General features: G+C 36.1%; 1 protein-coding gene across 7 annotated transcripts in view; it reads right to left on the bottom strand.

The window, feature by feature from the left end:
• LOC149833796 (cryptochrome DASH, chloroplastic/mitochondrial-like) overlaps positions 1 to 25,760 on the bottom strand; it is a 95,521-nt gene that overhangs the window by 43,344 nt on the left and 26,417 nt on the right. For 6 of the 7 annotated variants that reach the window (XR_016432712.1, XR_016432715.1, XR_016432713.1 and 3 more), the window contains exons 13-15: positions 22,481 to 22,694; positions 22,077 to 22,168; positions 6,381 to 6,431 (exon numbers count right to left, since the gene is read on the bottom strand). Coding sequence is in view for 3 of the 7 variants with exons in the window: in XM_090011027.1 (XP_089867153.1) it covers positions 6,381 to 6,431; positions 22,077 to 22,168; positions 22,481 to 22,694 (357 nt within the window). In the remaining 4 variants the exon portion in view is untranslated. The remainder of the gene's footprint in view (positions 1 to 6,380; positions 6,432 to 22,076; positions 22,169 to 22,480; positions 22,695 to 25,760) is intronic. The other variant, XM_090011029.1, reaches the window with a different exon arrangement.

The following is a 25,760-nucleotide window of genomic DNA, read 5'->3' as shown; positions in this document are numbered from 1 at the left end:
CGTGTTGATGATGATATGAAGGCTCAAGAAATTAAGAAATTCATTCTTGATGATGAGTTTTGGGACAGAGTGGTATACTTCATTCAATTTACGCAACCTATTTGGGAAATGTTAAGAGAAGTTGATAAGGATGAGCCCATGCTTCACAGAGTTTATGAAATGTGGGATAATATGATTGAAAAAATACAAGCTATAGTTTTCATGCATGAAGAAAAAAATCTTGCATTGGATGATTCAGATTTTTTTAATCATATTCATTCAATTTTAGTAAGAAGATGAGATAAGAGCAACACTCATTTGCATTGCATGGCACATTCTCTTAATCCAAAATATTATGCAAATAAGTGGCGGGCTGGTGGTATTGGTCGTGTCCCTCCAAATTTAGACCCAGAGCTATCAAGACATAGAAATATGTGTATGACAAGACTTTTTCCAGAAGCACATCTTCTACATCAAGTCACACAAGAGTTTGGAAAATTTTCATCTTCGAGATTATATGCACCGGCATTATTCGCGAGAGAAGAAGATAATATAGATCATATCACATGGTGGTCAACATTTGGATCGGAAACACCTCTTCTGCAACGTCTTGCATTAAGATTGCTATCGCAGTCTGCTAGTTCATCTTGTTGTGAAAGAAATTGGAGCACATATTTTCAAATCCACAACATGAAGAGAAATAAACTCACCAGCAAGCGTGCAGAGGATTTAGTATATGTTCATTCAAATCTTCGATTACTTTCGCGAAGCAATGATGAATACAGGTACTAATTTGCTTTCTTAGTTATTTGATTATTTCTTAGTTTTCATTTAAATATACTTGTATTGTATTTATCATTTTCAAATTGGGTTTATAATGCAGACAAGGAACATCCAAATTTTGGGATGTAAACCCAGAAGAGTGTGACTTCGAGGGAGAACATGAATTCAACGTAACAAACATGGATTTAGCTGAGCCCAGTATTTCTTCTAATGATGCATTTGATGATGAAGAAGAAAATTATTAGCATCCATTACTTCATCAGGATATACTTTGGTATGTAATTTAGTTTTTTTATGCATACTTATTTGATTGATATTTAGGTCGATTTATGTAATTGCTTTACTTATTTGATTGATAATTTGATATTTAGGTTGATATACTGCATGCATGATGAATCATATTATGAGTTTATGACAATGTTTACTGTTAAATGTTAAACTGTTAAAACTTCAAAATTATATATATATATATATATAATTTTTTTTTTTACATTTTTGCCCCTGCCGCACCCCCGCACCCGGGTTTTTTGGAAGTGCCGAATCCCCGCACCCGCACCCGCACCCATGTGACATAGGCTATCATCTATTTGAGACGCGCTTGCTATGCTCGAACCAAAATGGAGCGGAGAAGCAATTGAGTTAAGACACAAACAACTAGAGAAAGATCGATTCTTCAATTTTTTAAATGGACTTAGACTCGAATTTGAGCAAATTTTGTCCTCTCTTCTATCCGCCTTCACATCTCCCTCTATTGAAGTTGTAATCACTAAACTAAATGGTGAGGAAACCTGTATGGGGATTAGTAAGAATAATCCTAGCATCCTTGCTACACCTTCTCAAAATGATTATGAAGCGGTTAATGTTGTGTCAAGACCCGGGAATAATATGAAGGCCTACAAACCTCCTCATTTCAAAAATCAAGGTCAAGGAAGAAATGATCGATATGGCAAAAGAGACTATAGCAAATTAACTTGTCATTTTTATAAAGAACCCGGGCATATCAAACCCATTTGCCCCATATGGAAGAAAATTCTTGTCGCAGCTATGGCATCCCAACCAGAGGAACGACCTTCTTCATCAAATGATCCTCTTTCCCTTCAACAAATTGTAGATGCTCTTCAACCTCTTCTCAAAGGAGGCATTTTCGGAGCCGCTATGTCATCCTCCTCATCTCTCGGTAAGACATCTTGGCTCCTAGATTCCGGTGCATCATTTCACATGACTCCAAGTGCTTGTTCTCTTTCCGATTTTTCTAAAAATTCACTTCCATCTTTTGTCTCAACGGCGGATGGAGCACCTCTTGAAATTAAAGGAATGGGCAGTTTTAAAAAACAAGACTTCTTTATTCCAAAAATTCGTCTTATACCAAAGCTAAACTTAAATTTACTAGATCGTCAGTCCGGGAAGTTGATTAGGGAAAGCTCTAGGAGAGGAGACATCTACTATGTTGATTTTCTCAAAATTCCCAAGAACCAATTTTGTAATGTTGCTCAAAACAAAGATATTCATGTATGGCATAAGAGATTGGGTCATCCCAACATTGTTAAAATCTCTTATTTGCCTTTTATTAAGCATCTTTGTAATGAAAATTTTGTATGTAATGAATGTATTCTTGCAAAAATGAAGTCTTCCTTTTACTCAAAGATCCATGTTTACAACAAAATCTTTTAAAATTGTTCACTCTGATGTATGGGGTCCGGCTCCAGTGATATCTAAAGGAGGTTTCTCATACTATGTTATATTTGTGGACGATTACACTAGATTTAGTTGGATATATTTTCTTAAACATAAAAATGAAGTTTTCTCGATTTTTAAAACATTTCATATGATGATTTTAAATCAATTCAATGAAAGTTTAAAAATTCTTAGAACCGACTCCGGTGGCGAATATCTTTTCAGTGAATTCAAACGTTATCTTGAAAATCATGGTATTCTCCATCAAAAATCTTGTCCTAAAACCCCACAACAAAATGGGTTGGCTGAACGAAAACATAGGCATATCATTGAAACAACACGAACCTTGCTCATTTCACAGAATATTCTGAAAAGACTCTGGGCTGAGGCAACCCTTACATCGGTCTATCTCATAAATAGACTCCCATCAAAAAATTTGAACAAGGTTTCCCCATTTAAAAAATTGTACGAAAAAGAACCTGATTATAGCAGGTTAAGGGTTTTTGGACGTAACTGTTTTGTCCTTACTGATAAAAATGACAAACTCTCCCCCAAGGCCATTCCTTGTGCCTTTCTTGGTTATTCCGAAACTCAAAAGGGTTTTCGTTGTTATGATATTAAAAATGATAAACTATATGTTTTCAGAAATGTAAGCTTTTTAAAAAATCTCAGTAGTTTCGAAAAATTTGAATCTAATGACGAGAATGTAGACTATTCTTTTTTGTTTGATCTGTTAACTGAAGATGATGAAACTAGTGATGATGAGTCACATCAGAATGACTAAGTAATAATGAAACCAGTCATGTGCCCCCTTCATTTCATCAACATGTCAATGAGGAACCACATAGAGATCCCATAACCTACACTCATAGAGATAGAAATACTTTCAGAAGTGCCCTCGAAAGATATGATGATGCTAGTGGGACTACTCCTCATAGTGAAGAAAACCTTCGTAGGACCGAAAGACATAGAAAACTCCCTTCTAGGTTCATCTCATATGAGTTTTTTTCACCTAAATATAGAGTCTGTCTAAGCGTCATTCACTCTTACATAGAACCTAGAAACTTCGAGGAAGCACGAAAATATCCTGAATAGATAGTCGCTATGGATAATGAACTCGAAGCTCTAAGGAGAGCCAAGACATGGGAATTTCAAGACTTTCCTAAAGATAAGAAAGCAATAAGGTGTAGATGGGTGTTTAAGGTTAAGACTAAGAGTGATGGGTCCCTCGAGAGATACAAGGCCCGTTTAGTTGCAAAAAGATATAGTCAAGAATATGGGATTGATTATGAAGAGACCTTTGCCCAGGTAGCTCGAATGGTCACCGTCCGATGTCTTATAATTGTTGTCTTAATCAACAAGTGGAACATCTATCAAATGGATGTTAAGAATGCAGTTTTAAACGGAGATCTAAATGAAGAAGTATATATGGATGCTCCTCCTGGAATGGAGTCTCCTAAAGAAAAAGTGTTTCGCCTTCGAAAAGCACTTTAGGGTTTAAAACAAGCCCCCAAGGCTTGATATGATAGGTTGAACTCCGTAATGTTAGAAAATGGTTTTTCATCCTGTTTTACTGATATTGCTTTGTTTGTTAGAAAATCTAATGCAGGGATTGTTATTTTACTTCTATATGTGGATGACATACTTATAACTGGAAGCGATTCTAAAGGGATTAAAAGCATAAAATCAATTTTAAAGGATAGGTTCTTGGAATTTTTAACTTATTTTTTGGGTATTGAAGTAGCATACTCTCATAGAGGGTATTTTTTGTCTCAAACTAAGCTTGCATATGAGATTATTAACAGGTCATGTATTACAGATGATAAGGTTTGTGAAACTCCTGCTATAGTAGGAGCTAAAATGAAGATTGATGATGGTGTTCTTCTCTTCGATCCTACTCCCTACAGACAGCTTGTAGGATCGTTAATGTACCTGAGTATTACCAGACCAAATATCTCACATGCAGTGCATACGGCAAGTCAGTTTCAGCATGCACCAACTTCTATTCACATGAGTGTCGTCTTACAAGTCGTAAGATACCTAAAGGGTACTCTAAATAAGGGAGTTTTTTTGTCATCCTCTTCTGAGTTAAAATTAATTGCTTATACCGACTCCGATTGGAGTGGTGACCCAAATAACCGTCACTCCACCACTGGTTTTTGTGTATTCTTAGGTGACTCTTTGATCTCATAGAGATGTAAGAAGTAACAAAAAGTTTCTCTATCTTCGGCTGAAGCTGAATATTGTGTCATGACAACTACTACCATGGAAATTGTATGGATTCATTAGTTGCTTGAAGACATAGGGATCACTATTGAAGGGCCCACTAAGCTATGCTGTGATAACAAAAGTGCAATTTACATTGCCAAAAATCATACTTTCCATGAGCGGACTAAGCACATTGAAATGAACTGTCACTATGTTCGTGAAGCCTACTTGAAAGGAGTCATTGATCAACCTTATGTTACTTCAGAATATCAGTTGGCAGATTTTTTCACCAAAACCTTATGTGCACCAAGATTCAACTTCCTTCTTGGCAAACTCTTGGTCATCATGCCCTAAGTTTGAGGGGGGTGTTAAATTATGTATCAATATTTGTAATCTCATATATATATATATATATATATATTCTTATCCACCCAAAAAGGATATTTCTGTAAATTCATGTTTTACGCATATTCCATTTTGGAATATGCTTGTAACCTTTTTTTCTTTTTATTTTTTTTCTTACTTTTTCTTTTTTCTTTTTGTTTTTTGTGCCACATAGGGAGGCTACCCAAAGAGTCGTTGGGAGCCTCCAACGATCACATATGTGACCGTTGGAGGCACCCAACGACTCTCTTGGGAGCCCCCTATGTTGCTCCTTTGCTTCCTTATAAATAGGGGCTTCCCCCTCTTGTATTCTTTATGGCTTTGAGTCAAAGCCCAAGTGCTCAATAAAGTGATTCCAATATTTTTTATGTCGTTGTGCATTTGTGAGATTTTGTGAGTTGTGCTTTTGTGCACAAGTGTTCTAAAGTGTTCTTATTGTGCATGTGTGCCGAGTTTATTATCAAGAATATTAAGGTCTTGATCTTAGTATCTTGTTGGAGATACTTTTACAAAAGGTTCTAGGTAGAAATGTATTAATGCAATGTAGGCTTGATACTTAGGTGAAAAAGACTCATAGGACACAATTTTTTCAAGGATTTTTTACACTCTAGATGACTTTCTTATTTGTATTTCTTCCTGTTTTTCATTACTGGTATATTTTTCGAGAGCACATGGATGTTCTAAATTACCACGCCTAGAAAAATAACAAATAAAAAAATAAAAAGAAAAGAAATGCAAAAAAAGAAAAGAAGAAAAATACCCCTATCGGGTATTATGTAAAAAGACCATAATACCCCTATCAGGTATTATGGGTATTTGAAGAAATATATATATATATATATATATATATATATATATATATATGTATTGATACATATATTTTAACAGTTGAACACATCTCCGAGGTCAGGTTGAGTAGATACAACTTGCATCTATGATTTTCCAACTAGATTTCACATACTGTAGACAGTAGCAAATATATATATATATATATATATATATATATATTGTGTGTGTCATATGTAGCAGAATCAGTATCCAAGTCTCTAGTTTTTCGAGACCTGCCCTGTGCAACCCTTCGTACCCATGTTTGACACTGACACCCATGTTAGTGCCCAAGTAACATATCTTAGAATGTTTGTTGCATGGATCATGAAGTTTAGACCAAAACAGTTCACCAATGCAGATAGATTTTACATTGTCACGATCAACTATTAATCTGTTGCAGCATACATTTTTCATGGCAAAGGCCACTTTCACAATATAGCAAAGAAATTAACTAGCAAACATATACATATAGAAAAGCTTTATTATTCATCAACAGAGAAAGATAAATAAGGGAGAAAGTTTACCTTTGTCCTACTGACTTTGTCAGATAAAACCAGAGGTAGCCTTGAAGAAACCTTCACAGAACAAACGAATCTGAGATATGCAAGTCTTGTAATACTGGTAACATAATAAGAGTCAAAAACATTTATGGAAAAGAAATTATAAACATATAAAATCATGGGAATCCATGTTATCATGCAAATCAATTTCACCCTCCAAAGCAAGGCCTTGAAGAGTTTAAAGGCTTAAAGCCTAAGCTGAAGTGGGTTTCAGATATGAGTTATGGGGTAGAGCATGCACCAAGTATGTTAAGAACCTTGAAAAAATAATTAGCAAACTATTGAAAAATATATGCAAAAGGAAAATGAGGAAAGCATAGCAATGGTGTCAAAGTTAATCACAGAAACATGGTCAAAAGTGATCATAGACCTACTTAATAAATCAAAGCAAACCCTATAATGTGCACATTAAAAGTTTGGAATATCAAATATTGCTATGTCCAAGTTCAAGGTAATAACTTCATCTCCTCCAAGTGAACCTTAGCAAACATTGTAACTGTAAAAATATTCTAAATGAAAATACTAAAGCAAATCTGAATGAAGTTTAAATAAATTTTGGGAAATAGAAAGAAGATATTGTTGGTTTTTAAGGTCTAAGTCCTTTTCCCTCACTAACCCAAATTGTGATTTAGGGAGAAAATGCAACTGTATTTCCCATATCCATTATCTGGTAACAAAAGTATGTATCAAAGAAATCAATTTCATTCTTGTGATAATACCAGCAAGGTCTTAACCAAAAAAATTAAAAAACAGAAAAGGAAGAAGTGATTTTTCTCCAAAAAAACTCTGTACTTTTTAAAATATAAATAAAATTGAAATTCTAGTAACTTTTTAAAACTTACGAAAGTTTTGTTAAAATTGAAAATACATGGAGCAAGGAAGAGAAAAAGGGTGGCAAGAAGTTACCCTGAAAACAAGAAAAAGGAATACGTTTGTGTCTATGTATTTATTTATGCATGTGTGCATGTATGTTTGTGTTGTATCATCATCATCATTAAGCCTTATCCCAACCATTGTTGTCATGATAAATCACTGAAATCACCAATGTGAGTCATATGATGTGCCAGTAATGACTGTTTTGGGAACCACATAACGGGTTCTTTTTTGTAAATTGAAAGTAAATAATTATGATTTATACCATCTCAATACATGCTGATGCAGAGCAGGATCGACCCAGATCCATACAGCCTGGCCCAGGCAGGAGACCGGACCTGCACGATGGGATCGAGGATCCAACCTAGATCACGGTACCAAGACGCAGGGATGATGTACTCCTGCGTACCTATTCGAGACGAGCACAGGCCCGGACGACACAGACCCAGCAGCAACATGAAAACGACTTGGGTCCCAGATAGGACCCGAGACCCGGGTCCACCAGTAGTCTTTAAAAACCCTCTCTTAGGGTTGCGTGCAGCAGTTTTGGAGTTTCAGCAGCCTTCTTTGCTATTTGGTTTTTCCTACAGTTTTTTTTTCATTTCCCTCTTGTCTTCACTTTGCTTTTCTTTCATTCCAGCTGCAAGTTTCGTTTTTGCCTGTTACCTGTCATATTCATTGTAGTCTTTACCGATCTCATAATAAAATATTGATCGGATCGATTGATCTAATTTTCTGGTTTCACGTTTGTGATCATCGCAAAAAAAATTCTCTTGGTTTCTCTCTTTCTTCTTTTTTCTTTTCTAACCTCTATTTTCCCTTTTTTAAGGGAAAATAAAAGAGAGAAAAAGAAGAGAGAAGAGAAAAAAAAAGAAAAGAGAGAGGAATTCTTTCGCGAAGGTCTCACTTGACCTTAATTTTAAAGAGATTTTGAAAATTACTCGCCTCCGTTTTGAAAATTTGCGAGAAAATTGAAAGACGGGATTCGCTCGTCAGTACGGGGTTTGACCGTTCCTGGCGCCTTTACCAAGGGTAATCGAACCAAGGATCGAATTTATGCCTTTTTGCTTTGCCTAAAATATTGTCTAAGAATTTATTCTAAGTCTAAAATGCACAAAGAATTATGCTTATGCGAATGCAAATGCAGAAATGTATGCTTTTGAGAAAAATAGTTTAGAAATTCTGGGATTTTTCAAGTGATTCTGAAATGGATTGGAAGATACTCGAAGAAGTGATTCAAAGGGTTGAAATTTGATTTGAAGAAGAAAGTTAGATTTTAAATCTAACTCAGAATTTGAAATAGATCTGGAAGAAGAGACTTGAAATTTCAAGCGTTGGAATAACCAGAGTTTTAAAAAATGGATTTTGATTTGTAGAAATAAGAAGAAAATGAGATTTTTTGAACTTGAGATAGAATTTCGAGAAAAATGGAGTTTTAAAGTTAAAATGGACTTTGAATTTGAATGGATCGATTCTGAAAAAGAAATTCTTAATTTCAGAACCTGAAAAAAGAAATGGATTTGGATTTAGACTCAAGAAATAGATTTGAAAATGGTTTTGGAAATAGGAATTGGGAATAGAACTGAATTTGAAATCTGGAATCCTAGATGGAATTGGATCCGAAATCTGGAATACATGATGGAATTGAATCTGAAATCTGGAATCCTAAATGGAATTGGATTTGAAATCTAGAATCCTAAATGGAATTGGATTTGAAAATTTGAATCCAAGGTGGAATGGGATTTTGAAATCCGGAATGGAATATGGAACTGGATTCGAGAAATCCTAAATAAATTTTGAAAGGGAGATGGATTTTAGAAAAAATCGATCATCGGTGTGGATACCAAGTTTCGATTTTTAAAGTCCGATTTAAGACTTAAAATTTTGGAATTTTGAGAAATAAAGAATAAATCTTGAATTCAGACTTGGATTCTAAAATCAGAAGATGATCTGGAAGATTTGGGAACCTGAATTGAAGGATAAAGAATAAAACATGACTTTAAACTTGTGTTTTGAAATCAGGAGATGAATCTGGGATTTCAAAGTTAAATTGAACTTTGAAATTTGATCTGAAATGCTAAATTAAATTTGAAATTGAATCCTGGAAATGAAAATGAATTTGAATTTACAAAGTTGAATTGAACATTGAAATTGAATTTGAATTGGAAATTGAATTTGGAACATAGGAGTGAATTTGAAATTTCGAAGTCAAATTAGACTTTGAAATTAAAGTTTTGAATTTTTGAAATAAAATAGAATTTGAGAATAGAAAAAAGAATTTGAATTTATAAGAATTGAAGATTGATTTGAGAAGTGAAGAAGATATTTGAAGATTTATCTCAAAATCACTTGAATTTTGAAATAATACGAAAAGAATTTTGAAAATATGATGTAATTCTATCCTAAATGATGAATGAATTTAAAAGAATTTGAAATTGGATTTTAAAAAACATATTTCATTCTTTAAATGGATTGAAATAAGATTGAAGATATAATACATTCCTGACTATGGTCATTGAATGTATTATATAACAATCTATATTTAAATTCGCATGAAGAATAAAATACATTTTGGTGCCTTTATAGAGTTTAAAATGAAATTAACTCTCAATATATCCTGACTATGGCCATTGATATATATTTTGAGCTAATTTTAAATTAAACTCTGATAAAGAAGGAAAATATTTGAAAAAATATGATGATTTTTTAAGAAGATCCAGTGTAGATCTAGTGTTATTCCATAAAAGATGAAAATCATAAGTTTTGTTCACACCTTGACTATTGTCATTGATGCAAATCATCAACTTAGGGTTTAATCACCTTTTATTAGAATGGTGCACGTGTCATTCGTGTTCCCATTTATGAATTTTTGGAATAAAAGAGAAAATTGATGTGAGACAAACATTTTTATGAAAATGGATGTTCATATATTCTAATCTAGTGCAGGAAATGTAAATTCTCATTATATCTAGCTATTATATTGTCGAATGGAATTGAAACTCAAACTTCTAGACTAAGAAGGAAAATAGTCTTAATTCCTGCAAAACTCAAGTTAACATGAGATGAAGATGTATATAGAAAGTAATAATATCACATTGAATCCTAAGATGCAACTAATGAGATATACATGCATGTATATCATGCTAAAAGGAGATGCAAGGCAAATGATAAAATATACCTTGAGATACTGTATTGAATGAATATCAGAATATACATATAATGTTCTCAAATAATGGTGAAGATTAGTCATTGAAATATGTGAATGTCATCCTAAGTTTAATTAGCACATATACCATCTAAATAAAAAAAAAATGTAGTGTTTGTATTTGATGGTGTGGTATATATATCTAAATAGCATGACAAGGAGACAGCTATATATACATTTGCAATGTGCAAATGCCTATGTAAATACATTTACAGAAAAGGAGGTATGATACAGATGCTAACTATCATGAAGATGTGCAAATATGTTTGTTGTGGTGGATGAAATACAGGGAATGGGGTATATAGGTTAATTATGGGCAGTGCTGCCAAGTGTAGACTATGAATGCATTGCGTAGCAGGTAGACAGAGTGTTGCATCGTGAATGGTGGCTGCACTAGGTGGAAGATGTATTACAGCAAGGTGGGAGTGCATTGATATCCCTAAATGTGTGATGAGGTAAGAGGGCAGAAGCTGTAGGTCATATACTAGACAAAAATAAAAGGGTGTAAGTGCAACAGGGGTTATGTGCTAATGATGAAATGAAATGGAGTAGGGTGTACTCCAGCGCAAAATGCTGATGGTGGAAACATGATTATTGTGCAGGCAATACATGTATACAGGGTGACAAAGTGTATGGAGGTTATTAGTGGCTAGAGATTATCATACACAAAACAAATTAAGCCAGCTACCCAAATCATTCCCGACTCTTCTTCTTGCTGAACAAGAAGAGGAAAGAGAATCCTCATGTAAAGTGTTCAGCAGCCATAATTCGAGTCCACTGCAGAGTATGTCCTGTATGGTGTAGGTAACTTTGAGCTTTTCTTTCCTAAGCTTTTAAACTGAACTCTGGTACTGAAGCCTTGCTCATAAGAGGATTTTTCCTCTTCAACAGTTGATCATGAGTCGCCAAATTCCATGTCAAATTAGATATTCGAACCCTTATGGCCAGACCTGAAGAGCTCAGCATCTAGGTGATGAGCAATGTATGTCCTGCAACAAAGCAATAGACCAAACTTGACAGAGCATCCGACTTCGGTTCAACAGATCCTGCATCTTACCGTAGATCAAAAATTTCGATTGTGGGGCATCTCCTGTATTACAGCAGATCCAATATCTTAGAAATTAGTTTTTGCAAGGGATTTGCAAATGATAGAGATTATTAGGACAAATTGGAAATTCTTCATTCCAGCATCCCTGGACGATTTGATTCTTGATAAGTTCATGAGGGTCTCCAACAGGGAGCCATGGTCTTCATCAAGATCCTCAGCATTTTCGCACTTGAATTTAGAGCACATATTCCCAATTTTTATTCATGACTATCAACAATCACAAACCAAACTTGGAACCACCTCAAACTGACCTGCGTCTAATGTGGTGAATTGCAGAACAGATATTTTGAACCAAGCATAACCCCAACTACAATAATGATCAGAAACCATCTTAATACAATTAAATTATTTCTACACAGAGGTTGCTATCGACTTTAGTCATGGCCAAAATCAATGAGAAGAATGGTAAAGAAAACAGTGAAGCGATCAGGATGAATTGAAAGAATCACAGCAAATGAGGTGGACAAACAAAATCCCACGATTAAAGTGAATCAGCAGTAATGAATGGACGGCACTGTTGGGTTGTCATGTTGCAACCCCAAAATCCTCAGATTGAGGAATTGGCCAATCTCATGGAGTATGATCCCTGGCGATATATTATTCCCCAAACTAAAAATCTTCAACCTTGATAAATTCCCCAAGGGCAAGTAAGATGCAACCTGGGAATTCATTGGAACCAAGAGGCAAACCTTCAGATTCAGCAAGTGAGGCGTTACACACTCCTTAGCGGATTGTATATTCCTTTTGTTCCAGCAAAGTGCAAATATACCCAAATTCATGCAAGAAATAATGTTGTTGTTGACGAATAGCTTATGACGGAAATTTGCTTTTGACCTCTGTTCAGCGATGGGACGAGCCACAACCAGGCTGTCCACCGTCACTTGTCCCTAGCAACGATAATATTTACAAAAACAAAATGGGTCCAGAGAGCTCTCTGTTACAAGAGTGACGCTCCTCCAGATCTGTTCTATTCAAAGTGATGACTAGTGGCCATTCAGATGACACACAAGCTTCAATGAATGTAACATGGGAATGAGTTGATATAAAAGGAAATACTAAAAACAAATTAAGTCAAAATCCTTGAGACACAAAAATTGGGAAGTGGGAGAAATGAATCGACAGACTGGATAGAGAGGCAGAATGTGGTGGAGGACTCAAATATATGATGCATAATTCGATGGATATAAAACAGGAATAACCAGATAAATGAATAATGCATCAGATCATCTGCTAAAAAAATTAAAAAAAAATGAATATATAACAAGTAAATAAATACCATCGAGTGATGATAAGCAGGACCACCGTGCGTGATGAAACACATATGTAATTAGAATGAGCAGAATATCAAAAAAAAGATGGAGCACAATCAAATACTATCAAAGCGAGAAATACCAAATGTGAAACAGAAAATCGGACGAAATATGGTAATCAAGGGTAAATTGCAAATCAAAATGACAACAGTGTACAAGTCAGGATTACGATACATGAGATGATGATTAAAACCTTGATTTGGTTCAAATAAACACAAAAATCAGCAAGATCAGGAAGCGATTTATAAATAAAACGGGAATAAATGTTGGAGCAGAAACACTTTGTAGCCGTAGCAATAGGCAGATCGACCCTGCCATATGCAGGTCGATCATGCCTTTGGTGCCTTGTGGTAAAAAAAAAAAAAAAAGAAAAAAAAAATGAAATATAATGGACAATCTCAAAAGGAAAAGATAAATGATAGCAACGAAATGGTACTATGCTACACCGGATATGGGAAGAATCGAAGGAAACTCAGAATATCTTACAGAGGAAACGAAAAAGAAAATAGAAAGCAAGCGTTGGAATCATAGATTCCATTGTTATTGCACAGGGGATGGATTGAGATTGCTAGAAGCAACCCAACACAGCTCCAGAGTGCGTTAATGGAGGTTAAAAGCTAAAAAAAAAAAACTGAAAGAGAAATCATAAAAGCAAAAAGAAAAAGAAATGAAATAAGATAAATACAGAAACGAAATCGAAGCTCAGGAAAAGCAAATGAATCGGCGATGCCATTGTGAGGCATCGTCGGTCATCAATACGTAAGGAGGGATGAAAAATCCAAAATCCACAGAAATAACTACTGGACATCTAAACGCAGATGAAGAATTACCTTTGTTTTGCAGGGGCTTTGAAGGAGGGAGGGGAGGTCTGTAAAAATATCTTCAACAAGATACTTTAGTTGATAACGCAATAACCTTGAGAACAAATGTGTGAACATACACACCCAAGCACACTTGTGCACAACAAGCACAACACACCGAATCACAAATGTGCAAATGCACTCATAAGATTCATAAACAACTAAAGAGGTTGGGCTATAATCCCAAATCCCTTAAGAAAATACAAGAGGAGCTGCCCATATATATAGGGCTTTGAGAAGGCCTTGGGAGGGGCTCCACATAGTCGTTGGAGGGGTCCAACGACTAGTGGGTTGGGCCCCTCCCAATGCAAGTACAATGCATTAAATGCAAAAAGAAAAAAGAATAAAGAAAAAAGAAAAAGAAAATAAATACAAAAAGATATTCGCGAAAAAGAATATGTGTAAAATTCCTAAACTACCCTTACTAGGAATATATATATATATATATATATATATATATATATATATATATATATATTTTATATATATAATTGGTAAATACATATACATATATATTATATATGTATATGTATTACCTTATATATATAAAATATATATGCGAAATTACAAGTTTGATTACATAATTTAACACCCCCCCTCAAACTTAGGGCAAGATGACCGAAAGTCTGCCAAGAAGGAAGTTGAACCGCGGAGCGCACAAGGCTTTAGTAAAGAAATCTGTCAACTGATATTCGGACGTGACATAAGGGAGATCAATAACTCCTCGGAGATATGCTTCACGAACATAGTGACAGTCCATTTCGATGTGTTTAGTCCGCTCATGAAAGGTGTGATTCTTTGCAATGTAGATTGCACTCTTGTTGTCGCAGCATAGCTTGGTGGGTCCTTCAATTTTGATCCCCATGTCTTCTAGCAGTTGGTGAATCCAAACAATCTCCATGGTAGTAGTTGTCATGGCACGATATTCAACTTCAGTTGAGGAGAGCGACACTTTTTGTTGTTTTTTGCATCTCCACGAAATTAGTGAGTCTCCTAAGAACACACAGAAACCAGTGTTGGAGTGACGGTTATTTGGGTCACCTCCTCAATCTGAGTCAGTATAAGCAATCAATTTTAAGTCAGAAGAAGAGGACAGAAAAACTCCCTTATTTAGAGTACCCTTTATGTATCTTACGACTCGTAAGATGGCACTCATGTGAACGGATGTAGCATGCTGAAACTGACTTGCAGTGTGGACTGCATGGGATATATCTGGTCTGGTAATACTCAGATACATCAGAGATCCTACAAGCTGTCTGTAGGGTGTAGGATCCAAAAGGGGAACCCCATCATCAATTTTCATCTTTGCTCTTACTACCGCAGGAGTTTCACAAAGCTTCTCATCTGTAATACCTGACCTGTCAATGATCTCAGAAGCAAGCTTAGATTGAGATAAGAAATATCCTCTAAGAGAGTATGCTACTTCAATTCCCAAAAAATAAGTTAGAAAACCCAAGTCAGACATTTCAAATTTATCTTTTAAGATAGATTTTATACGCTTAACCCCGTTAGAATCACTCCCAGTGATGAGCATGTCATCAACATACAGAAGTAAAATTACAATCCCTGCATTGGATTTTCTAACAAATAGAGCAGTGTCAGTAAAACAAGAGGAAAAACCATTCTCAATCATAACAGAGTTAAATCTATCATACCAAGCCTTGGGAGCTTGTTTCAGGCCATAGAGTGCTTTCTGAAGACGAAGCACCTTTCCCTTAGGAGTCTCCATTCTAGGAGGAGCATCCATGTAAAGTTCTTCACTTAAGTCGCCATTTAAAAAGGCATTTTTCACATCCATTTGATAGATGTTTCATTTGTTGATAGAGGCAACGGTTATAAGACATCGAGCAGTGACCATACGAGCTACAGGAGCAAAAGTTTCTTCATAGTCAATACCATATTCTTGACTATATCCTTTTGCAACCAAGCGAGCTTTATACCTTTCAAGGGATCCATCACTTTTAGTTTTTACTTTGAAGACCCATCTGCACCCTATTGTTTTATTGCCTTTAGGAAGATTTTGAAATTCCCAGGTTTTGACTTTTCTTAGAGCCTCAAGTTCATTGTCCATGGCATTAATCCATTCAGGGCACTTTCGTGCTTCTTCAAAATTTCTAGGTTCTATATAAGAGTGGATGGCACTAAGGCAGGCTCTATATCTTGGTGAAAAAGAGTCATAGGAAATGAACCTAGAAGGAGGCCTTCTACTTCTCTCAGTTCTACGAGGGATCACTTCATTCTGAGAGGCACTGGAACTGGCATCATTATATCTGTCAAGAGCACTCCTAAAGTTGTTTTGATCTCTATGAGAGTAGGTGATAGGGTCTCTAGGTAATTCAATAGGTTGATGTGACGAAGGAGACAAGGAGATGTTTTCCTCGGTTTCAAGTTCATTTGGGTTACTTTGATCTGACTCATTATCACTAGTATCATCGTCCTTATTCAATAAATCAAATAAAAAAGAATAATCCATATTTTCATTATGGGGTCACAACGTTCAAATCCACTAACATTTTCCAAAAAACTCACGTTCCTGGAAACATACAATTTATCACTTTTGATATCATAACAACGAAACCCCTTTTGGGTTTCAGAATAGCCAAGAAAGGCACAAGGAATGGCTTTTGGAGAAAGTTTGTCATTCTTATCAGTAAGAACAAAACACTTACACCCAAAGACCCTTAACCTGCTATAATCAGGTTCCTTATCGTACAGTTTTTCAAAATGAGAAATTTTGTTTAAATTTTTCGATGGAAGTCGGTTTATGAGATAGACAGAGGTAAGGGCTGCCTCAGCCCAAAGATTTTTTGGAATGTTTTGAGAAATGAGCAAAGTCCTAGTTGTTTCAATAATGTGCCGGTGTTTTCGTTCGGCTAACCCATTTTGTTGAGGGGTTTTCGGACATGATTTTTGGTGAAGAATTCCAAAATTTTCAAGATAACTCTTAAATTCATTTGAGAGGTATTCTCCTCCAGAGTCAGACCTAAAGATTTTTAAACATCCATTGAATTGATTTGAAATCATCATGTGAAAACTTTTAAAGGTTGAAAAAACTTCATGTTTATGTTTAAGGAAATAGATCCAACAAAACCTAGTATAGTCATCCACAAAGATCATATAATATGAAAAACCTCCTTTTGACATTACTGGAGCCGGTCCCCATACATCGGAATGGACAATTTCAAATGGTTTTGTTGTAAACATAGATCTTTGAGGAAAAGGCAAACATTTCATTTTCCCAAGAATGCATTCATTACACAAAAAGTCACTTTTACAAAGATGTTTAACAAAGGGCAAATACGAGATTTTAACTATATTGGGATGACCCAATCTCTTATGCCATACAGGAATATCTTTGTTTTGGACGACGTTGCAAAATTGACTCTTGGGAACTTGAAGAAAATCTACGTAGTAGAGGTCTCCTCTTCTAGAGCCTTCCCCAATCAATCTCCCGGACTGGCGATCCTGTATCCAACATTTATTAGAAGAAAATTTTATATTGCAACCATGGTCCGAGAGTTGGGAAACGGAAAGAAGATTTAGGTTAAGGTTTGGGATAAAACGAATTTTTGGAACAAAGAAGTCTTATTTTTCAAAATTACCTATTCTTTTAATCTCAAGAGATGTTCCGTCCGCGGTTGATACAAAGGATGGAAAGGAATTTTTAGAAAAAATTGAAAGAGAGCAATAGCTAGGGGTCATGTGAAAGGATGCCCCGGAATCTAAAAGCCAAGATGACTTACCGGGAGAAGAGGATGACATAGCGGCTCCGGAAGTACCTCCCTTGAGAAGAGGTTGTAGTGCTTCTACGATTTGTTGAAGAGAAAATGACTCACTTGATGAAGAAGGTCGTTCTTCAACTTGAGATGCCATAGCCGTTGCAATCAATTTCTTCCATTTAGGACACAAAGGTTTGATATGTCTAGGTTCTTTACAATGATAGCAAGTCACTTTGCTATAGTCTCTTTTGCCATACCGATCATTTGCTCCTTGACCTTGATTCTTGAAATGAGGAGGTCTATAGGTCCGCATGTTATTTCCCGGTCTTGACACGGCATTAGCCATTTCACCATCTTCTTGAGTAGAGGAAGCAACAAGAATGCTAGGATTATTTTTGCCAATCCCCATACGGGTTTCTTCACCACTTAGCTTGGTGATAACATCTTCAAGTGAGGGAGATGTGAAGGCGGAGAGAAGAGAGGACCGAACTTGTTCAAATTCGGGTCTAAGGCCATTTAAAAAGTTGAAGAACCGGTCTTCTTCAAGTTGTTTGTGCCTTAATTCGATTGCCTCACCACTCCATTTAGGTTCAAGGATTGCGAGCTCGTCCCAAATAGAGGATAATTCGGCAAAGTACTCCCAAATGGTCATGTCATTTTGTTGGAGAGTCAAAGCCCTCTTTTGGAGAAAGTACTTGTGGGATAGATCTCTTGAGGTGTACATTTTCTCAAGATATACCCAAACTTCGGAAGCCCTTTTAAATTTGATGATATTAGTGTTTATCTTGGTCTCAACGGATGAAAAAATCCAAGATAAGATCTTAAAGTTCTTCATTTCTCAATCATCATGTTTCTTAGAATACTCTTCAAGGGCCTTTTGTCATTCATCCCCTTCAAGGATCTTAATATCCCCTCCTTCAATAATGGTAATTTTGGGTTCCGGTTCCGGTTCCGGTTCCGGTTCCGGTATAGATCCATGAACGTAACCCCAAAGCCCCTTTCCTTTAATATGGGCTTCCATATTACCGGCCCAAACATGATAGTTTGAGCCATTAAGCTTAAACCCAAGAGAGAAATGAGAGTCTTTTTCGCCCATTAGAGAGGAAAGAATGCAAGGGATAGTACGTACCTTAATTACTTTTCGCGTCTTTCTTGACAAGAGAGGCTCCTAAAATATTGCTCGAAGAAGGTGATCCTCTTTGATTTTAAAAAACTTGAAGGCATGCTTTTCGAGGAATGCAAGAGAAGGCGAATCGCAATTCTTCTTCTTCAACGAGGCTCTGATACCATGTAAAAGTATCTTCAACAAGATACTTTAGTTTATAACGCAATAACCTTGAGAACAAATGTGTGAACATACACACCCAAGAACACTTGTGCACAACAAGCACAACACACCGAATCACAAATGTGCAAATGCACTCATAAGATTCATAAACAACTAAAGAGGTTGGGCTATAATCCCAAATCCCTTAAGAAAATACAAGAGGAGCTGCCCATATATATAGGGCTTTGAGAAGGCCTTGGGAGGGGCTCCACATAGTCGTTGGAGCCCCTCCAACGGTCACAAATGTGACCGTTGGAGGGGTCCAACGACTAGTGGGTTGGGCCCCTCCCAATGCAAGTACAATGCATTAAATGCAAAAAGAAAAAGGAATAAAGAAAAAAGAAAAAGAAAATAAATACAAAAACATATTCTCGAAAAAGAATATGTGTAAAATTCCTAAACTACCCTTACTAGGAATATATATATATATATTTTATATATATAATTGGTAAATACATATACATATATATTATATATGTATATGTATTACCTTATATATATAAAATATATATGCGAAATTACAAGTTTGATTACATAATTTAACAAGGTCTTCCTTCAGTAACTCCAGGGAAGATCGGAGGAATAGGATTGAGAGGGGATCAAGAGATGCGCTAGTGGATTGGTGAGGGATGGATTTGCAATGGTCGAACTCATGTAGGTCCTCTCATAGAGGAGTGACCCTTCTTTTTGGTTTTTGTAGGGATTCTTCAGCTTCCTGCTGATTGGAGAACACCAGAAGGAGAGGGGAAGTAAATGCAGGGGTGAAATGTGATCAGAGAAGGGATCGTCAAGTGGAAGTATGTGGGGGTGAAAACGGATGCCCCCTGAAGGCTCTCTAAACTTGTTTATATAGAATGCTGAAGAAGGATCGAGAAGGGAAAGAGAGAGTTGGAGAGCAGGAGAGAGCGGTCGCTGCGATCCTCTTGTAACAGAAAGTCGTTAGGGGTCTTTTCAAAGTCTGTCCTTCAATTTTTCAAAATTTTCAAAACGAAGGCTCTTTTTATAAGGTTTTTCAAAAGAAATGGTTTTTAACAAAAGATGATTTTCAAAAAGGGGCTTTCGAGCTATTTTTTGTATTTTCTTTTTCCATTTTGATTTTTTTTGTTCTTTTTCTTTAATTCTCCATTTTTTTGGTGTTTTTGATATAAAATTCTAAAATCTAAGGGAAAATAAGGGATTTTAAAATAATTTTTGTAATTTTTGAGAAATATTTACAAAAGAGGGGTTTTTTGAGAATTCGGGTTTTGAATTTTAGAAATTTCTTCAAAAAACGGGTTTGGATCCAGGTTTTGAGGAAATATTCGAGTTTTTAACCTCGAATCGAGAAATACAGAGCCGTGGATCCAAATAGATACCGGATGGACTGTCTGAGCCTTTCAAAAATTATTTTTTGTATTTTTGTAAATTTAATTTAAAATTTGGATAACGAGGCTCAGATTTGGATTTTAACACTTGATCCAGATCCGAAATTGAGTCAGATATAAAAAAAATGGAGTTTATTCAGAAAAATTCGAAGAATAACTAAAATTTAGATTGAAATTGACTCAATTTTCTCAGAAAATGGGGGCCAGGGGCAAAAGAAGAATATTTACAAAATTTTGAAAAATTTGGGGTGTTCACAACGTTCCCTTTGAATACTCGAGGCGGTTCGACTGGTTGTGCGTTGAAAGACCAGCATCATGTCAACCCATAGCGTGACAGCATCGGTTCCCTCACTGTTTTAAAGAGCAACAACGTCGGCAACCTTTGCGTGAAGGTGTCGGTTTACTCACTGCATCACATGCCACAAGGAGAAGAGATCTCTCAAACTATTGGGTTCTCATTGTAGCTCTTTCTCATTCAGTATAAAAGCAATATATGAGATCCCTTAGGATTACAATGAAAGAACATGGCAAAAAGACTAAAATACCCTCATACAGAAGAAATTACAGTCATGTACATAAGAATCAGAAGAAAAAAAGACAAATATGTCTTGTTCTACACATTTTGCAACCCAAAAGTATGTCATTGTTTTCCCATATAACATAAACACATCTCATGAAAATCTGAAATTTTACCGTGTGAGGAATGCCCTCTACCCAATTGTTTCTGAAGGGGAATTACCATATCTAACGAGAAACTCCAATACATTATTTTGTTTCCCTTAGAATCTTTTTTCTTTCTTAAGCATATTTAATTTTGAGAGTGACTGTACTTTTATTTCATTATTGCATAAGACATAGCCATCTCAAAGATTTGGTTCTCTCTAAATTAATAAGGACCACTGCTACCCAATTTTTCTCATATTCTTTTCATGTGCTCATGCCAATCATAGGAGTAGGTTTTCATCCAATGAGACACAATGGCTTCCAAGTACAACCAATTCTTACTATCTCAATGCAGACTAGATTTGGTGATTATATGAGACATTAAATTCAAAAATAGCATATTATATATAATCAATTCATAGAATATTGAGCAAATTAATCATATTTTTTGGAACAACCATGTAATGAAATATGCGAAAAAATAAATACAAAATGCACAAGCACTATTATAAGTCCAATAAAGAACAATACAAAAGCACTTAGGCACTACACAAGCACAAAGTGCATATACAAGACATCAAAGGGTCAAAACAATAACACAAGAACATAAAAAATATAATCTTTATTGAATAGAATGCTTAGGAAAAACATTCAAGATATAAGACAGGGAACATCCCTATTTATACACAAAACAAGCCACACATAGAGCCGTTGGGGAGGTTCCAACGACTCTATGGGCCATTGACTAAAATGCCCTAAACTCTATACTAAGTTACAAAAAAAAGGATAAATTATAAAAAAGACTATTGTGCCCCTAATGGGCACAGTCTATTACAATACTGTGAAAAGACTGAAATACCCCCAATGGGTATTTCCTATTACAACATAATAAATACTATATATATATATATATATATATATATATATATATATATATATATATATGTTACAACTTAACACAGCCAAACAACCGTGTTTCAATTGGGAATTGGCTGACAATGTTTTCTATTTTTCATTAATTTTGATACACATACGTGCATACACGCAGAGAGTGTGTGCGCACACATACACACACACACACACCCAGACACATGCATGCACGCACGCAACCACCACTTCCTCAAGCATTACTCTGAGCAAGTAATCCATTTTCATCAATTTTCAATCAAAGCAAGCAACAAGCATGTGGTATCAACATAGAAGTGCAAATGCCAGTACTGCAAATTCTTACATTAGGTATAACTTTCTTGTCCAATGACACTTCCTTCACATTCTCAGATATGTCAGCACCAGCTTCTCCTTCATTGTTATCCACGGTTGTAACTAGCATGGATCAAATAACAAGGATTACAGCCATGCAGCTCCTAATATTCATGATTGATATCATTGTAATGAAAATAACAAATCCACCTTATTCAAAAGAAAATTGAAACAGTATGAATATAGAAGGGATTTATGCAAAGAAAAACTTGTTTCATTTCCTAAATGGTAACCAAAAATGAGAACAAGAAGATGCAGTTGTTGATAGACATTTGTTTTGGCCAAACAAGTATTGACATTTAACTTCATTATAGATTCAAGGATCACAAATCACTGCTTGCATCTTTGCAAATTGTTCTCATCACCGATACGCACCTTCATTCTCATCGTGATGTTTTTCTTGTTTGTTTTTCTTCCCGACCTTTGTCTTTCGACGCTTGTTCGGAGACTCAACCTCACTGTCAAGGAGAATTACTTTGTTATCGCTCCATTTACCCTTTAGATCTCCCTCATATTCCTCAAAGTCTCCATCATCTTTCCTATTTGGGCTGCCACTTGGACTGGACAATGCAGGGGAAGCATGTGGAGCCTACAAAACCGTATCCGCTGCATTACACTTGAAAATTCTCGAAAAAAAAGTCATTCTAAAACACGTTTGAGTTTCAAGCCATTTCAACTTGCTGAGTATCCAACAAAAGTGTATTTAGTTTGAGTTTAAAACAAGACTACTGCTACAGTTTAGGAGATCAAACAGTTATGGGTACCATTTACCTTTTCTTCAACAATTATAGTCGACGCAGATTTACATAAACATGATACCATTCGAATCGAATTTCTTAAAGACCATGCATGCCCACCCACCCACCCACATACAAATAATTCAGTTTCCACCCCAAAAAACAGATGAAACTGCTAACCAAGTAAGATTTCTAACAACACAATAATGAAACCGCTGAAGCCCCACCAAAAATGAAGAAAACAACCACTGAAGAAGAAAACCCACAAAGACAAAAATGGGAAGAAAACCACATTCATGAACACAACTAGTGCATAAGCCAACATGCTCCATACCTAAAAGAATTAGAGACAAAATACTATATTACTCGAAACCAACAAGGGAAAATGCACTACAATTAATATAACACAACCCATCTGTTAAATAGAATCATTAACAAAGTAGCACACCCAACTTGTAGATTCTTGGCTTCCACAACGGTGTGAAGATGAATAAATTGGCAGAGAGACAGCTAGAACAGAAAACAACAACACAAGCATTGGGATCGAAGATGGTGGTGGCACCTGAAAAGAACGAAGCCAATCTGGACTACTCTCCCTCGACTCGCTCATCTCTCTCTCTCTCTCTCTCTCTCTCTCTCTCTCTCAGTGATCGGTCAGAGTACGAAAGTCTAAACCAAGCGGGAGGGAAACGTTGCTGGGAAGGGTCCAAGTAGGTCTGGTTGGTCTACACTCTATTTTGGCTGTGTGTCTATGGTGATACGCTCGGACAAGAGTCTCAGAAACAACACGTACGAAATTATTTTAATATTTAAATAATATTTTATTATATTTTAAATTTATTTCAATAAAAGGTTATTTTTAATGTTAAAATATTCAAATTTGGCTTTTTGTTGATTAAAAATTAAAAAATTATGTGTCACCGTGTCTCATCTATTAAAAAAATTCAAACTTTCTAGTCAATCGGAATCCAGCTTCCTCCTCGAGTCCACGAATCATTTTGACATAGTCTGCCACTCAAGTAGGGGTTTGAATTAGGGGTGTCAATGGGTCGGGACCAAACCCTATAGGGTCCAGGTATGATGATAAATAATAAGACCCAGGTCCGAACTTAAAGGTCCTATTAATACACGGGGCCAGGTATAATTTGTGAAATTTTATACCCGACCCGAGTTTCGATTAAGAACCGAATTTTGTCAATGTAAAAATGATAAAAAAAATATGGTTTTATCAGGTATGGTCTGCGTCTGGTTCATGCAATTCTTATCGGGTCTGGGTATGTTTTTTCTTATAGTGGACCCGATTAGACTCAGTCCAGATCCGATATCATACCCAAAAATCATGTCAAAGTCTGGTCCAAACCAAACCCAACACGTTGACACCCCTAGTGTGAATGGATCAGGTAAGGCCCAAGTCATACTTGAATCTAATCTGAATACAAGTTCATCGGGTTTGGTTAGACTGAAATTTTTGATCCAAATTAATGCAGTTGGCACGAATAGCTTTGGAATTTGGAGTTTTGAGGAGGTTGTTTTTGTTGCGTCCTGAGATGGTCAAATTATCGGTGGATGATCAGAGTAGGAACTAGGGAAACCAAATAAGGTTAGTTGTTACTAAGACAGTCTTTTGACTTAAAAAGTAATTTTAATTTTTCAAAGTTATTATCGTGAAAGTGTTTTAGTCATTTCAATAGTTTGTGTTCGAGTCAAATATCTTAACCATCAAAATCTGTTTAGCCAGATCAATGTTCAATTTCTACTCCCAGTTGGAATTGGTTTTCAAATTATCTTAAATAAATAAAATAAAAAATAAAAAACTCTCATTTACAAATAGGGATGGCAGTGGACCGGGGGAAAGTGGAGCCCTGCCCCACCCCGTTTGGACCGGGGATGAAGGTTAAAATCCATCCCCGTGCGGGGATGAACTTATGCTTTCCCCCGCCCCATCCCCATCTCGATCCCCGCCTTGCCCCACCCCACCCCATCCCCATCCCCATCCCCAATCCTTCTAAGGGATGACACTAAACCGAGGAGAAATGGGCCCCGCCTCACCCCGTTTGGACTGGGGATGGAGGACATAAAATGGAGATGGAGGCGGGGGTGGAGGTTAAAATTCATCTTTGTGTGGGGATGGAGGCGGGGATGGAGGTTCTGATTTTGAGATGGAGTGGGGGTGGAGACCTTGTCCCCCGCCTCGGTCCATTGCCATCCCTATTTGTAAAGGCAAATGAAAATCGGCTTATCAATGCTCATTTTCTGATTTTTTTTAGCCATGCCAATAATATTCATTTTCTCATTTGCATGAATCCTAATGTCATGAGACGTTAGCAAACATGGCATTAGCGCAACTGACAAGGTGTTATTGGAATCCCAAGTTTTTTATTTAATTTTTGAGAGCTCAACGCATCTATTCTAGACGTGTATGGTCTCCTGCAAGAGATTCCAAGTTGTTCATTGACAAATTCCATAAGAATTCATCTAAGTGTATGAAAACTAGAGAGATCGATCTGAAAGTATCAAAAAGCACAATCCAATCCGGTCGTGGGAATTCAAAAGATAATGCTCATCCAAAAAGGTGGATAAGAAAAAGAATATGGTGACATTTTTTATGAATTTGCTGTTCAAATTGACGAATCACAATGCATCTAGCCAGTCGGAAGAGGTATTTGGGTATACAGGAGAATTATGTCAAAATTGATTAACAATCCAGGCATGCTGTGAAATTTGTTTGGTGAGATTATCTTCCGCAGGACTAAATCCCAACCTGTTCCTAAACATACTTGTTTCTCACAGGGTTGAATGAAAATTTGACCTTTGAGTAAGATACATGTGCGGTGTGTGAATCAAAAATTTCCGTTGTCACAATCACACCCATTTAGAGTGGGTGTCATGCGTGATGAGTCGGACATGATAAGCCATGA

Source organism: Nuphar pumila, chromosome 6 (assembly GCF_984573655.1).
Source record: "Nuphar pumila chromosome 6, dmNupPumi1.hap1.1, whole genome shotgun sequence".
Lineage (NCBI taxonomy): Eukaryota > Viridiplantae > Streptophyta > Magnoliopsida > Nymphaeales > Nymphaeaceae > Nuphar > Nuphar pumila.
Note: the sequence above shows the minus strand (reverse complement) of the source record. Positions and strands in the feature narration are given on the sequence as shown.